A 15406-nucleotide genomic window follows, 5' to 3' on the forward strand; every position below is an offset into this window, starting at 1 on the left:
TTCCCTCTGAAGTTTCATAAAGCACTACTAAAGTGATAAACATGTGAGTATGTGTTGTCTGAGCTGTGATAACCCTCCCAAAAAAGAGACGCTTTTAGATTGTTTGGTTATAAACTCATTGTTGAAAGTGTGTAATTCAGGCCCTGTGAGCTCTAGCACCCTGCAGACAGTTCCGGCTGTAAACACTAGATTACAGAAAACACTGGAGAAAAGAGTTTAATCTGGATCATGTGGATCATGCAAGATTTATTCAAATGAATCTAAATGGAGGAATGTGACCTTTTTTATGTCATATCCAGTGGTATAAATGCAACATCCTAGTGTTTGCTGCCATCTGCTGGAAACAGCTGGAACTGTCTTGTGCACAACACGCACAACCTTGAGGCGGATGGGCTACAACAGCAGAAGACCCCACCGGGTACCACTCATCTCCACTACTAATAGCAAAAAGAGGCGACAATTTGCACCAGCTCACCAAAATTGGACAGTTGAAGACTGGAAAAATGTTGCCTGGTCTGATGAGTCTGGATTTCTGTTGAGACATTCAGATGGTAGGGGTTGACATAAAAAAGATCACAATCCTCCATCTAGATTAATTTGTATAAATCTTGCACACATGATCCACATGATCCAGACTAAACTCTTTTCTCCAGTGTTTTCTGTAATCTAGTGTTTACAGCCGGAACTGTCTGCAGGGTGCTAGAGCTCACAGGGCCTGAGTTACACACTTTCAACAATGAGTTTATAACCAAACAATCTAAAAGCGTCTCTTTTTGGGGGTTATTACAGCCCAGACAACATATACTCACAAGTTTAAAGCTTTAGCAGTGCTTTATGAAACTTCAGAGGGTTTCCTGTAGAATGACACCAGTATTGTGTGTTTAGAGACACTGTGTGTGTGTGAGTGTGTGTGTGTGTGTGTGTGTGTGTGTGTGTGTGTGTGTGTGTGTGTGTGTGTGTGTGTGTGTGTGTGTGTGTGTGTGTGTGTGTGTGTGTGTGTGTGTGTGTGTGTGTGTGTGTGTGTGTGTGTGTGTGTGAGTGAGTGAGTGTGTGTGTGTGTGTGTGTGTGTGTGTGTGTGTGTGTGTGTGTGTGTGTGTGTGTGTGTGTGAGTGTGTGAGTGTGTGAGTGTGTGTGTGTGTGTGTGTGTGTGTGTGTGTGTGTGTGTGTGTGTGTGTGTGTGTGTGTGTGTGTGTGTGTATGGGAAGCTTTTACATTTGGGTCGGACAAATCCAGGCGGAAATGGTCCCAGAGTAATTTAGTGTAAATAAGTGACTTTGTGTAAAACAAATGCCAAAGTGATGCACATCTCCAGAAAGCAGAGACTCTAAGCTTTCAGATGAATACATATGAGGTCAGAGGTCAGACATTTAACATCTACAGTATATACTTGATGATGTCATTCCAGACCCTGATCAGGGCCCTTGGAGTTGAAGAGGTTAAGGTCCCTCCTCATTGATTACAATAACTATAAGGTTTTAATAAGCGTTAGGGTTAGGAATAGAGAAGCCACAGTGGTAAACACAGCGAATAAACACAGCGTCATCATCCGCTGGCATGGAGCAGTGTGTGTGAATCCTCTTAGAGCAGGTGTGTGTGATCCCACTCCTGCAGAGTTTAGCTCTAATCCTAATTAAACCAAACTCAACCCGCTAACACAGGTCTTCGGGATCCCTGGAAACTTCCAGGCCAGTGTGTTTTCTGGAGCAGGACCGGACTGGACAGCCCTCAAACACGACGACTGTATGTTATTATACGGGCTAATGAATGCTTGAATCCGATTGGCTGAAGGACATTCTAAAGGTGTGCGATTATTTCCAGGGGAACGCACGGTTAAAGTAGTTCCAGCGGGTTTTGACCGCATATCCCTCCGCCAAATGTCTTTACAGCCGACAGCGGCGACAGAACTGAAACACACAGCGACACTGAACAAGCAGGAAATACAGTAAACAATAGGGTAAAAACCACAAGTGTTTCCATGTTTTTCCGACAAAATTACGTTTAATTATGAATGAAACGTAAGAAAGTAGCGTTTTAGGGCGTTTTCACACCTGAAAGTCCGCACCAAGGTCTGAAGTTCATGTTTTGATTCATTTTATACATTCGGTTAGTTTTGGTTTGTTTTCACATTGCCATCATGCGAGCGCACTAAAGAACTTTACATGACACACGCGTGTCCACTCGTCATCATGCAAGCGCACTAAAGAACTTTACATGACACACGCGTGTCCACTCGTCATCATCATGTGAGCGCACTAAAGAACTTTACATGACACACGCGTGTCCACTCGTCATCATCATGTGAGCGCACTAAAGAACTGCACATGACACACGCGTGTCCACTCGTCATCATCATGTGAGCGCACTAAAGAACTTTACATGACACACGCGTGTCCACTCGTCATCATCATGTGAGCGCACTAAAGAACTGTACATGACACACGCGTGTCCACTCGTCATCATCATGTGAGCGCCCTAAAGAACTGTACATGACACACGCGTATCCACTCGTCGTCATCATGTGAGCGCACTAAAGAGCTGCACATGACACACGCGTGTCCACTCGTCTTCATCATGTGAGCGCACTAAAGAACTTTACATAACACGCGTATCCACTCGTCATCATCATGTGAGCGCACTAAAGAACTTTACATGACACACGCGTGTCCACTCGTCATCATCATGTGAGCGCACTAAAGAACTTTACATGACACACGCGTATCGACTCGTCATCATCATGTGAGCGCACTAAAGAACTTTACATAACACGCGTATCCACTCGTCATCATCATGTGAGCGCACTAAAGAACTTTACATGACACACGCGTGTCCACTCGTCATCATCATGTGAGCGCACTAAAGAACTTTACATGACACACGCGTGTCTACTCGTCATCATCATGTGAGCGCACTAAAGAACTTTACATGACACACGCGTGTCCACTCGTCATCATCATGTGAGCGCACTAAAGAACTTTACACGACACACGCGTGTCCACTCGTCATCATCATGTGAGCGCACTAAAGAACTTTACATGACACACGCGTGTCCACTCGTCATCATCATGTGGGCGCACTAAAGAACTGCACATGACACACGCGTGTCCACTCGTCATCATCATGTGGGCGCACTAAAGAACTGCACATGACACACGCGTATCCACTCGTCATCACCATGTGGGCGCACGAAAGAACTGCACATGACACACGCGTGTCCACTCGTCATCATCATGTGGGCGCACTAAAGAACTGCACATGACACACGCGTATCCACTCGTCATCATCATGTGGGCGCACTAAAGAGCTGCACATGACACACGCGTGTCCACGCGTCATCATCATGTGAGCGCACTAAAGAACTGCACATGACACACGCGTGTCCACTCGTCATCATCATGTGGGCGCACTAAAGAACTGCATATGACACACGCGTGTCCACTCGTCATCATCATGTGGGCGCACTAAAGAACTGCACATGACACACGCGTGTCCACTCGTCATCATCATGTGAGCGCACTAAAGAACTGCACATGACACACGCGTGTCCACTCGTCATCATCATGTGAGCGCACTAAAGAACTTTACATGACACACGCGTGTCCACTCGTCATCATCATGTGGGCGCACTAAAGAACTGCACATGACACATGCGTGTCCACTCGTCATCATCATGTGGGCGCACTAAAGAACTGCACATGACACACGCGTATCCACTCGTCATCACCATGTGGGCGCACGAAAGAACTGCACATGACACACGCGTGTCCACTCGTCATCATCATGTGGGCGCACTAAAGAACTGCACATGACACACGCGTATCCACTCGTCATCATCATGTGGGCGCACTAAAGAGCTGCACATGACACACGCGTGTCCACACGTCATCATCATGTGAGCGCACTAAAGAACTGCACATGACACACGCGTGTCCACTCGTCATCATCATGTGGGCGCACTAAAGAACTGCATATGACACACGCGTGTCCACTCGTCATCATCATGTGGGCGCACTAAAGAACTGCACATGACACACGCGTGTCCACTCGTCATCATCATGTGAGCGCACTAAAGAACTGCACATGACACACGCGTGTCCACTCGTCATCATCATGTGAGCGCACTAAAGAACTTTACATGACACACGCGTGTCCACTCGTCATCATCATGTGAGCGCACTAAAGAGCTGCACATGACACACGCGTGTCCACTCGTCATCATCATGTGAGCGCACTAAAGAACTGCACATGACACACGCGTGTCCACTCGTCATCATGTGGGCGCACTAAAGAACTGCACATGACACACGCGTGTCCACTCGTCATCATCATGTGGGCGCACTAAAGAACTGCACATGACACACCCGTGTCCACTCGTCATCATCATGTGAGCGCACTAAAGAACTGCACATGACACACGCGTGTCCACTCGTCATCATCATGTGAGCACACTAAAGAACTTTACATGACACACGCGTGTCCACTCGTCATCATCATGTGAGCGCACTAAAGAGCTGCACATGACACACGCGTCTCCACTCGTCATCATCATGTGGGCGCACTAAAGAACTGCACATGACACACGCGTGTCCACTCGTCATCATCATGTAGGCGCACTAAAGAACTGCACGACACACGCGTGCCCACTCGTCATCATCATGTGGGCGCACTAAAGAACTGCACATGACACATGCGTGTCCACTCGTCATCATCATGTGGGCGCACTAAAGAACTGCACATGACACACGCGTGTCCACTCGTCATCATCATGTGAGCGCACTAAAGAACTGCACATGACACACGCGTGTCCACTCATCATCATCATGTGAGCGCACTAAAGAACTTTACATGACACACGCGTGTCCACTCGTCATCATCATGTGAGCGCACTAAAGAGCTGCACATGACACACGCGTGTCCACTCGTCATCATCATGTGAGCGCACTAAAGAACTGCACATGACACACGCGTGTCCACTCGTCATCATGTGGGCGCACTAAAGAACTGCACATGACACACGCGTGTCCACTCGTCATCATCATGTGGGCGCACTAAAGAACTGCACATGACACACGCGTGTCCACTCGTCATCATCATGTGAGCGCACTAAAGAACTGCACATGACACACGCGTGTCCACTCGTCATCATCATGTGAGCGCACTAAAGAACTTTACATGACACACGCGTGTCCACTCGTCATCATCATGTGAGCGCACTAAAGAGCTGCACATGACACACGCGTCTCCACTCATCATCATCATGTGGGCGCACTAAAGAACTTTACATGACACACGCGTGTCCACTCATCATCATCATGTGGGCGCACTAAAGAACTGCACATGACACGCGTGTCCACTCGTCATCATCATGTAGGCGCACTAAAGAACTGCACGACACACACGTGCCCACTCGTCATCATCATGTGGGCGCACTAAAGAACTGCACATGACACACGCGTGTCCACTCGTCATCATCATGTGGGCGCACTAAAGAACTGCACATGACACACGCGTGTCCACTCGTCATCATCATGTGAGCGCACTAAAGAACTGCACATGACACACGCGTGTCCACTCGTCATCATCATGTGGGCGGCATCTGGACACTGATTGGTTTGTAAACAGACGTGCGTCTGACTTCAAGAGTGAATGAACGGACGCATATCGCCGCCACTATTGAACAGTGCGCATTGCTGGACTATTTTCTTTTCGTTACGTTTAAAAGTGGACATTTCAAGCTTTATATTCACATATTTCTCATGTTTGTGAGACGAGTATCTGCTGAGTTTGGGTTTATTTGAGACGCTCCAGTTCATGTGCAAAGCATGTGATCGCTCCCGCGATTATGGTCTGCTATAGACTATTTGCTTCTTATTTATTAAATCCAGGCACTTATCTGATGAAACGTTGATTAAAATTAAGATACAATTTATACAAAACGAAATTCACATTAAAGAAAGGCTTTCTACGCAAATTCATACAAAATTTCTTTCAAAATTATTTCTAACCTTCTGTCTTCTGACATATTGCGCATCTTTTCACTTTTCATAATCAATGTAGCCTAGATGAAATTTAAAAATAACATTATAATATTTAAACATAAACACGAGTTTCCTGTAAATGCTCTGAGAGTCTGAACTGTACAGAAAATGCTTTCACACTAGAAACTAACCGAACCTTTGTTCAGTTTGACGGCCTCTTTTCGTCAGACCAGATTTTGTTTGTTCCGGACTGTGGTCAGGGGAGGTTTCACACCGGTCATTTTGATTCGAACTGACTTTTTGAACTGAAAAGTCAGAAAATCCAGACCAAACAAGGCAGATGTGAAAATGCCCTTAAAGACAAAACCTGACTAATGTCTTGAAATAAATCATCTGAAGAGTTTTGAGGTGTGGTGACTGCAGTATAAGCGGAATATAATACACCACATGACCACCTCAGGTGTGTGTTCGTTTCCTAATAATTCAATGGCCCGGAGTGAATTATTCCTTCCATCGCCCACACCAGCGGACTGTGCTCCAGCGCTTTAAAGCAGGAGCGGTTCTGATTGGGTCACTCACCTGATATTTCCCCAGAACCTCCTTAGTGAAGCCATATCTGCAGGAACAAAAGTGTCCATCTTACAATCTGGTGTAGAACACACACTCCTACACATGTGTGGGTGTAGATCTGCACCTCAGGTTCACGATGTGGTCCTCGTGGTTTCCTCTGTTCAGGTGCACGTCCTGCGGATACAGCAACAGGAAGGCGAACAGAACCAGCAGAATCTCCATCGACTCTTTCCCTCGGTCCACAAAGTCTCCGTTGAAGACGTACGGCGTCTCCGGCGAGGGGAAGCCGTTCTGGTGGTGAACACACAGCGGTCAGTGCCACTCTCACTCCTCACTCTCACTCACTCCTCACTCTCACTCCTCACTCCTCACTCTCACTCACTCCTCACTCTCACTCCTCACTCCTCACTCCTCACTCTCACTCCTCACTCTCACTCCTCACTCTCACTCACTCCTCACTCTCACTCCTCCCTCTCACTCCTCACTCTCACTCTCACTCCTCACTCTCACTCTCACTCCTCACTCTCCTGCACTGCCACACGCAAACACCCTCAGCGGGACATCAGAGTCCACTGACCTTGTAGAAGACCAGCAGCAGATCCTCCAGATGGCCGTGTAGGTCTCCTGTGAGGAGTGAGAGTGAGGAGTGAGAGTGAGAGTGGGGAGTGAGAGTGAGAGTGAGGAGTGAGAGTGAGAGTGAGGAGTGAGAGTGAGGAGTGAGAGTGAGGAGTGGGAGTGAGGAGTGGGAGTGAGAGTGGGGAGTGAGAGTGGGAGTGAGAGTGAGAGTGAGGAGTGAGGGTGAGGAGTGAGAGTGAGGAGTGAGAGTGAGAGTGAGGAGTGAGGGTGAGGAGTGGGAGTGAGGAGTGAGAGTGGGGAGTGAGAGTGGGGACTGGGGACTGGGGAGTGAGGAGGGAGAGTGGGGACTGGGGAGTGAGGAGGGAGGAGTGATGAGGGTGAGGAGTGGAGAGTGAGAGTGAGAGTGAGGAGTGAGAGTGAGGAGTGGGGACTGGGGAGTGAGGAGTGAGGAGGGAGGAGTGATGAGGGAGGGTGAGGAGTGGGGAGTGAGGAGTGAGAGTGGGGACTGGGGAGTGAGGAGGGAGGAGTGATGAGGGTGAGGAGTGAAGAGTGAGGGTGAGAGTGAGGAGTGAGAGTGAGGAGTGAGAGTGAGAGTGAGGAGTGGGGACTGGGGACTGGGGAGTGAGGAGTGAGAGTGGGGAGTGAGGAGGGAGGAGTGGGGACTGGGGACTGGGGAGTGAGAGTGAGGAGTGAGTGCTCTCACCACAGATGGTGATCTCTCTGTGTTTGCAGGTGGACACGCGACTGATGTTGGGCATCAAGCGCAGGAGCGTCCACGTCTTGCCCAGCAGCTGCAGGACATACCGCGCGTGAAGCTTCTGCAGACAGACAGACAGACAGACAGACAGACAGACAGACGGAGAGACAGACAGAGAGACAGACAGACAGACAGACAGACAGACAGATAGAGAGAGAGAGACTTAAAGACAGTAAGGTCTTGTCATTGTCAGATGAAGACTTCAGTTCCCCGGTTCTGTGCTGAATCTGATGCCTGTACTTGTTTGTTCTTGAAGGCCTCCACCAGCTCAGTGACGCTGGAGATGGTCAGTGGGAAGGAGAGATGTGGGCCGCTGTACAGATCTGGAACCTCGATGTTCTTGTAACAGAACTGTCTCTCCCACTCCACGTCCTGCAGCGCGTCGCTCTCGCGGAACATCTGAGAGACCAGATTCCCTGAGAGAGGTGGGCGGAGTTACGACCGCTTCATCAGACCACACTCACTGAAGAGCTGGAGAAGTTCTTACTTTGGCTGCTGGCAGAGGTGAAATGATCCATCAGGTAACCGAAGAAATTATACAGCTGCAGAGACACACACAGCACACGCGTGTAAAGATGCAGAACACGGGAAGGTTGTGGTCATTTATGGCTTGAGACAGCAAGAACCTGCTTGTGTGTTCACCTTGATGTGATCCTGCTGGCCGGAATACTCTATAGACTGAAAGATGTTCCAGGAGCAGCGGCGGCGCATCTCCAGCCGCGCCACATTCAGACGATACCAGCGCTGGATGAGCAGAGCCGCCCGCATCGCTGAGAGACAGACAGGCGGAGGGACAGACAGACAGGCGCAGGGAGAGACAGACAGGCAGAGGGAGAGACAGACAGGCGCAGGGAGAGACAGACAGGCGCAGGGAGAGACAGACAGGCGCAGGGAGAGACAGACAGGCAGAGGGAGAGACAGACAGGCGGAGGGAGAGACAGACAGGCGGAGGGACAGACAGACAGGCGCAGGGAGAGACAGACAGGCGGAGGGAGAGACAGGCGGAGGGAGAGACAAACAAGCGGAGGGAGAGACAGACAGACAGGCGGAGGGAGAGACAGACAGACAGGCGGAGGGACAGACAGACAGGCGCAGGGAGAGACAGACAGGCGGAGGGAGAGACAAACAAGCGGAGGGAGAGACAGACAGACAGGCGGAGGGACAGACAGACAGGCGCAGGGAGAGACAGACAGGCGGAGGGAGAGACAGGCGGAGGGAGAGACAAACAAGCGGAGGGAGAGACAGACAGACAGGCGGAGGGAGAGACAGACAGGCGGAGGGAGAAACAGGCGGAGGGACGGACAGACAGACGGAGACACAGTCAGACAGACGGAGAGATGGACAGACGGCGAGATGGAAAGACAGACGGAGAGACGGACAGACAGACGGAGACACAGTCAGACAGACGGAGAGATGGACAGACAGACGGAGAGATGGACAGACGGCGAGACAGACAAGTCAGATGGACAGACAGGCAGAGAGACGGACAGACGGACAGATAGACAGACAGGCAGGCGGAGAGACAGATGGACAGACAGATGGAGAGATGGACAGACAGACGGACAGATGGACAGACAGACGGAGAGACGGACAGACAGACGGAGAAACAGTCAGACAGACGGAGAGATGGACAGACGGCGAGACGGACAGACAGACGGAGAGATGGACAGACAGACGGAGAGATGGACAAACAGATGGAGAGACGGACAGACAGATGGAGAGATGGACAGACGGCGAGACGGACAGACAGACAGACGGAGAGACGGACAGACAGATGGAGAGATGGACAGACGGCGAGATGGACAGACAGACGGAGACACAATCAGACAGGCGGAGAGATGGACAGACGGCGAGATGGAAAGACAGACGGAGAGACGGACAGACAGACGGAGACACAGTCAGACAGACGGAGAGATGGACAGACAGACGGAGAGATGGACAGACGGCGAGACAGACAAGTCAGATGGACAGACAGGCAGAGAGACGGACAGACGGACAGATAGACAGACAGGCAGGCGGAGAGACAGATGGACAGACAGATGGAGAGATGGACAGACAGACGGACAGATGGACAGACAGACGGAGAGACGGACAGACAGACGGAGAAACAGTCAGACAGACGGAGAGATGGACAGACGGCGAGACGGACAGACAGACGGAGAGATGGACAGACAGACGGAGAGATGGACAGACAGATGGAGAGACGGACAGACAGATGGAGAGATGGACAGACGGCGAGACGGACAGACAGACAGACGGAGAGACGGACAGACAGATGAGAGATGGACAGACGGCGAGATGGACAGACAGACGGAGAGATGGACAGACGGCGAGATGGACAGACAGATGGAGAGACGGACAGACAGACGGAGAGATGGACAGACGGCGAGATGGACAGACAGATGGAGAGATGGACAGACAGACGGAGAGATGGACAGACGGCGAGATGGACAGACAGACGGAGAGACGGACAGACAGATGGAGAGATGGACAGACGGCGAGATGGACAGACAGATGGAGAGATGGACAGATAGCGAGACGGACAGACAGATGGAGAGATTGACAGACGGCGAGATGGACAGACAGACGGAGACACAATCAGACAGACGGCGAGATGGACAGACAGACGGAGACACAATCAGACAGACGGCGAGACGGACAGACAGACGGAGACACAATCAGACAGATGGCGAGACGGACAGACAGACAGAGACACAATCAGACAGACGGAGAGATGGACAGACGGCAAGACGGACAGACAGACAGAGACACAATCAGACAGATGGAGAGATGGACAGACGGAGAGATGGACAGACAGATGGAGAGATTGACAGACGGCGAGATGGACAGACAGACGGAGACACAATCAGACAGACGGCGAGATGGACAGACAGACGGAGACACAATCAGACAGATGGAGAGATGGACAGACGGCGAGATGGACAGACAGACGGAGACACAATCAGACAGGCGGAGAGATGGACAGACAGACAGAGAGATGGACAGACGGCGATACGGACAGACAGACAGACGGAGAGACGGACAGACAGACGGACAGACAGATGGAGAGATGGACAGACGGCGAGATAGACAGACAGACGGAGACACAATCAGACAGGCGGAGAGATGGACAGACAGAAGGAGAGATGGACAGATGGCGAGACGGACAGACAGACGGAGACACAATCAGACAGACGGAGAGATGGACAGACAGACGGAGAGATGGACAGACGGCGAGATGGACAGACAGACGGAGACACAATCAGACAGACGGAGAGATGGACAGATGGCGAGACGGACAGACAGACGGAGAGACGGACAGACAGATGGAGGGATGGAAAGACGGCGAGATGGACAGACAGACGGAGACACAATCAGACAGACGGAGAGATGGACAGACGGAGAGATGGACAGACAGACGGAGAGACGGACAGACAGATGGAGAGATGGACAGACGGCGAGATGGACAGACGGCGAGATGGACAGACAGACGGAGAGATGGACAGACGGCGAGACGGACAGACAGACGGAGAGATGGACAGACGGCGAGATGGACAGACGGCGAGATGGACAGACAGACGGCGAGATGGACAGATGGCGAGACGGACAGACAGACGGAGAGATGGACAGATGGAGAGATGGACAGACGGCGAGATGGACAGACAGACGGAGACACAATCAGACAGACGGCGAGATGGACAGACAGACGGAGACACAATCAGACAGACGGAGAGATGGACAGACGGCGAGACGGACAGACAGACGGAGACACAATCAGACAGACGGAGAGATGGACAGACGGCGAGACGGACAGACAGACGGAGACAAAATCAGACAGACGGAGAGATGGACAGACGGCGAGACGGACAGACAGACGGAGAGACGGACAGACAGATGGAGGGATGGACAGCCGGCGAGATGGACAGACAGACGGAGACACAATCAGACAGACGGAGAGATGGACAGACAGCGAGACGGACAGACAGATGGAGAGATGGACAGACGGAGAGATGGACAGACGGAGAGACGGACAGACAGACGGAGAGATGGACAGATGGCGAGACGGACAGACAGACGGAGAGATGGACAGACGGCGAGATGGACAGACAGACGGAGAGATGGACAGACGGAGAGATGGACAGACAGACGGAGAGACGGACAGACAGATGGAGAGATGGACAGACGGCGAGATGGACAGACAGATGGAGAGATGGACAGATGGCGAGACGGACAGACAGACGGAGAGATGGACAGACAGACGGAGAGATGGACAGACGGCGAGACGGACAGACAGATGGAGAGATGGACAGACGGTGAGACGGACAGACAGATGGAGAGATTGACAGACGGCGAGATAGACAGACAGACGGAGACACAATCAGACAGACGGCGAGATGGACAGATGGCGAGACGGACAGACAGATGGAGAGATGGACAGACGGAGAGATGGACAGACAGAAGGAGAGACGGACAGACAGACGGAGAGATGAACAGACGGCGAGACGGACAGACAGATGGAGAGATGGACAGACGGAGAGATGGACAGACAGATGGAGAGATGGACAGACAGACGGAGAGATGGACAGACAGATGAGAGATGGACAGACGGCGAGATGGACAGACAGACGGAGAGATGGACAGACGGCGAGATGGACAGACAGATGGAGAGACGGACAGACAGACGGAGAGATGGACAGACGGCGAGATGGACAGACAGATGGAGAGATGGACAGACAGACGGAGAGATGGACAGACGGCGAGATGGACAGACAGACGGAGAGACGGACAGACAGATGGAGAGATGGACAGACGGCGAGATGGACAGACAGATGGAGAGATGGACAGATGGCGAGACGGACAGACAGATGGAGAGATTGACAGACGGCGAGATGGACAGACAGACGGAGACACAATCAGACAGACGGCGAGATGGACAGACAGACGGAGACACAATCAGACAGACGGCGAGACGGACAGACAGACGGAGACACAATCAGACAGACGGCGAGACGGACAGACAGACAGAGACACAATCAGACAGACGGAGAGATGGACAGACGGCAAGACGGACAGACAGACAGAGACACAATCAGACAGATGGAGAGATGGACAGACGGAGAGATGGACAGACAGATGGAGAGATTGACAGACGGCGAGATGGACAGACAGACGGAGACACAATCAGACAGACGGCGAGATGGACAGACAGACGGAGACACAATCAGACAGATGGAGAGATGGACAGACGGCGAGACGGACAGACAGACGGAGACACAATCAGACAGACGGAGAGATGGACAGACGGCGAGACGGACAGACAGGCGGCGAGACGGACAGACAGACGGAGAGATGGACAGACAGACGGAGAGATGGACAGACAGACGGAGAGATGGACAGACAGACGGAGAGATGGACAGACAGACGGAGAGATGGACAGACAGACGGCGAGACGGACAGACAGACGGAGAGATGGACAGACGGAGAGATGGACAGACGGAGAGATGGACAGACAGACGGAGAGATGGACAGACGGCGAGATGGACAGACAGACGGAGAGATGGACAGACAGACGGAGAGATGGACAGACAGACGGAGAGATGGACAGACAGACGGCGAGACGGACAGACAGACGGAGAGATGGACAGACGGAGAGATGGACAGACGGAGAGATGGACAGACAGACGGAGAGATGGACAGACGGCGAGATGGACAGACAGACGGAGAGATGGACAGACGGCGAGACGGACAGACAGACGGAGAGATGGACAGACGGAGAGATGGACAGACAGACGGAGAGATGGACAGACGGCGAGACAGACAGACAGGTGGAGAGACAGACGGGCGGTCAGACAGACAGGTGGAGAGACAGACAGACAGGTGGAGAGACAGACAGGCGGTCAGACAGACAGGTGGAGAGACAGACAGACAGGTGGAGAGACAGACAGGCGGTCAGACAGACAGAGTCAGGCCAGGAGCAGATGTGAGGGACAGAGAGGATTGTTTAGATGTGACCTGTCTGACCTGTGGCGGCTGCATGTGAGAGAAACCAGGAAAACCATCACATTCACTGACAACACTGACACACTTCCTGAAATAACTGAAGAAGAGTTACCTGGAACTGAGATGCTCCCTACAGACAGACAGACAGACAGACAGGCGGAGAGACAGACAGACAGACAGACAGATGGTCAGACAGACAGACAGACAGACGGTCAGACAGACAGAAATATGTGTTTACTGATAGGGTTATTGATATTTATCTTTGGCAATACTGCACAAGTCACGCCAATAAAGCTTGTTTGAATTAGAATTTGAATGACAGTGTGAATGTGAGTGTGTGTGTGTGTGAGTGTGTGTGTGTGTGAGTGAGTGTGTGTGTGTGTGTGTGTGTGTGTGTGTGTGTGTGTGTGTGTGTGTGTGTGTGTGTGTGTGTGTGTGTGAGAGAGTGTGTGTGTGACTGGAGTAGATGTGTGTTGACGCACCTGGATCGCACAGCTTCAGCTGCTGCTGCTGCTGGGATTTGGTGACTCTGCATCCCATGTCACCGCTGCTCTGCTACACACACACACACACACACACACACACACACACACACACACACACACACACACACACACACACACACACACACACACACACACACACACACACACGTTTCTGAATAACTATCTCTAGTTCTACATAACCCACAGCCTTTAGAAAGCAGAGTCACACTCACCCGTCCTCACCCCAGCGCGCGGGCGGAGTCCGAGCAGAAGTGTGTGTGGATCAGAGCAGAGGTGTGTGTGTGTGTGTGTGTGTGTGGATCAGAGACAGATGGAGCACCTCCACTCGCGCGGCTGGATTAGGGCTAATACTGCGGCTCGGCTAACCCAGAATAGACGGATAAGAGTGTGTGAAAGGCCATCGCTCCCTGTGTGTGTGTGTGTGTGTGTGTGTGTGTGTGTGTGTGTATGTGTGTGTGTGTGTGTGTGTGTGTGTGTGTGTGTGTGTGTGTGTGTGTGAGCCGCATGTCCCCCGCCGCCTCATGATCAACATCTAATGTCCCAGTCACACGACTTCATGTGTAAATGTGTGTGATTGTAAACACACCAGAGGTTGTCATTCATCTGTGATGTGTAACACAGAGTAAGAGTGTCAACACATGTGACGGGTCAGTCAGACGCAGGATTGGCCAGTTCTGACCCGTGTGTGAATGTGGCAGCTCTGAAACCAGTGTGTGTTCTGCTGAAAGGCCTCAGGTTTCTCAGAACGCCAGATAAACGATTGTTTCTTTCTTTAGATTGCGGTTCACACGCAGCTCTGGCATTCCTGCTGAAGCGGCTCAAGGACACACAGGCCGGCGGGTCATCTGAGGCCAGAGGAGAAGCTGCAGATGCTACAGATGTGTGTGTGTGTGTGTGTGTGTGTGTGTGTGTGTGTGTGTGTGAGTGTGTGTGTGTGTGTGTGTGTGTGTGTGTGTGTGAGTGTGAGTGTGTATGTGTGTGTGAGTGTGAGTGTGTGTGTGTGTGTGTGTGTGTGTGTGAG

General features: G+C 51.6%; 1 protein-coding gene across 3 annotated transcripts in view; it reads right to left on the bottom strand.

The window, feature by feature from the left end:
* Positions 1–14689, bottom strand: part of ppef2b (protein phosphatase with EF-hand domain 2b) — a 54692-nt gene extending 40003 nt beyond the window's left edge. Inside the window, exons 1-10 of one of the 3 annotated variants that reach the window (XM_079834302.1) lie at positions 14598–14689; positions 14362–14434; positions 13992–14009; positions 8522–8649; positions 8367–8421; positions 8120–8295; positions 7826–7940; positions 7124–7170; positions 6671–6837; positions 6556–6592 (exon numbers count right to left, since the gene is read on the bottom strand). In XM_079834302.1, the coding sequence (XP_079690428.1) occupies positions 6556–6592; positions 6671–6837; positions 7124–7170; positions 7826–7940; positions 8120–8295; positions 8367–8421; positions 8522–8649; positions 13992–14009; positions 14362–14419 (801 nt within the window). In that variant the 5' untranslated portion in view covers positions 14420–14434; positions 14598–14689. Of the gene's footprint in view, positions 1–6555; positions 6593–6670; positions 6838–7123; positions 7171–7825; positions 7941–8119; positions 8296–8366; positions 8422–8521; positions 8650–13991; positions 14010–14337; positions 14568–14597 lie in introns of those variants that run through there. The other 2 variants (XR_013817857.1, XM_079834301.1) reach the window with 2 other exon arrangements.
* Positions 14690–15406: the final 717 nt, after the last annotated feature.

This window comes from Gobio gobio (genome assembly GCF_949357685.1).
Source record: "Gobio gobio genome assembly, chromosome: 14".
NCBI lineage: Eukaryota > Metazoa > Chordata > Actinopteri > Cypriniformes > Gobionidae > Gobio > Gobio gobio.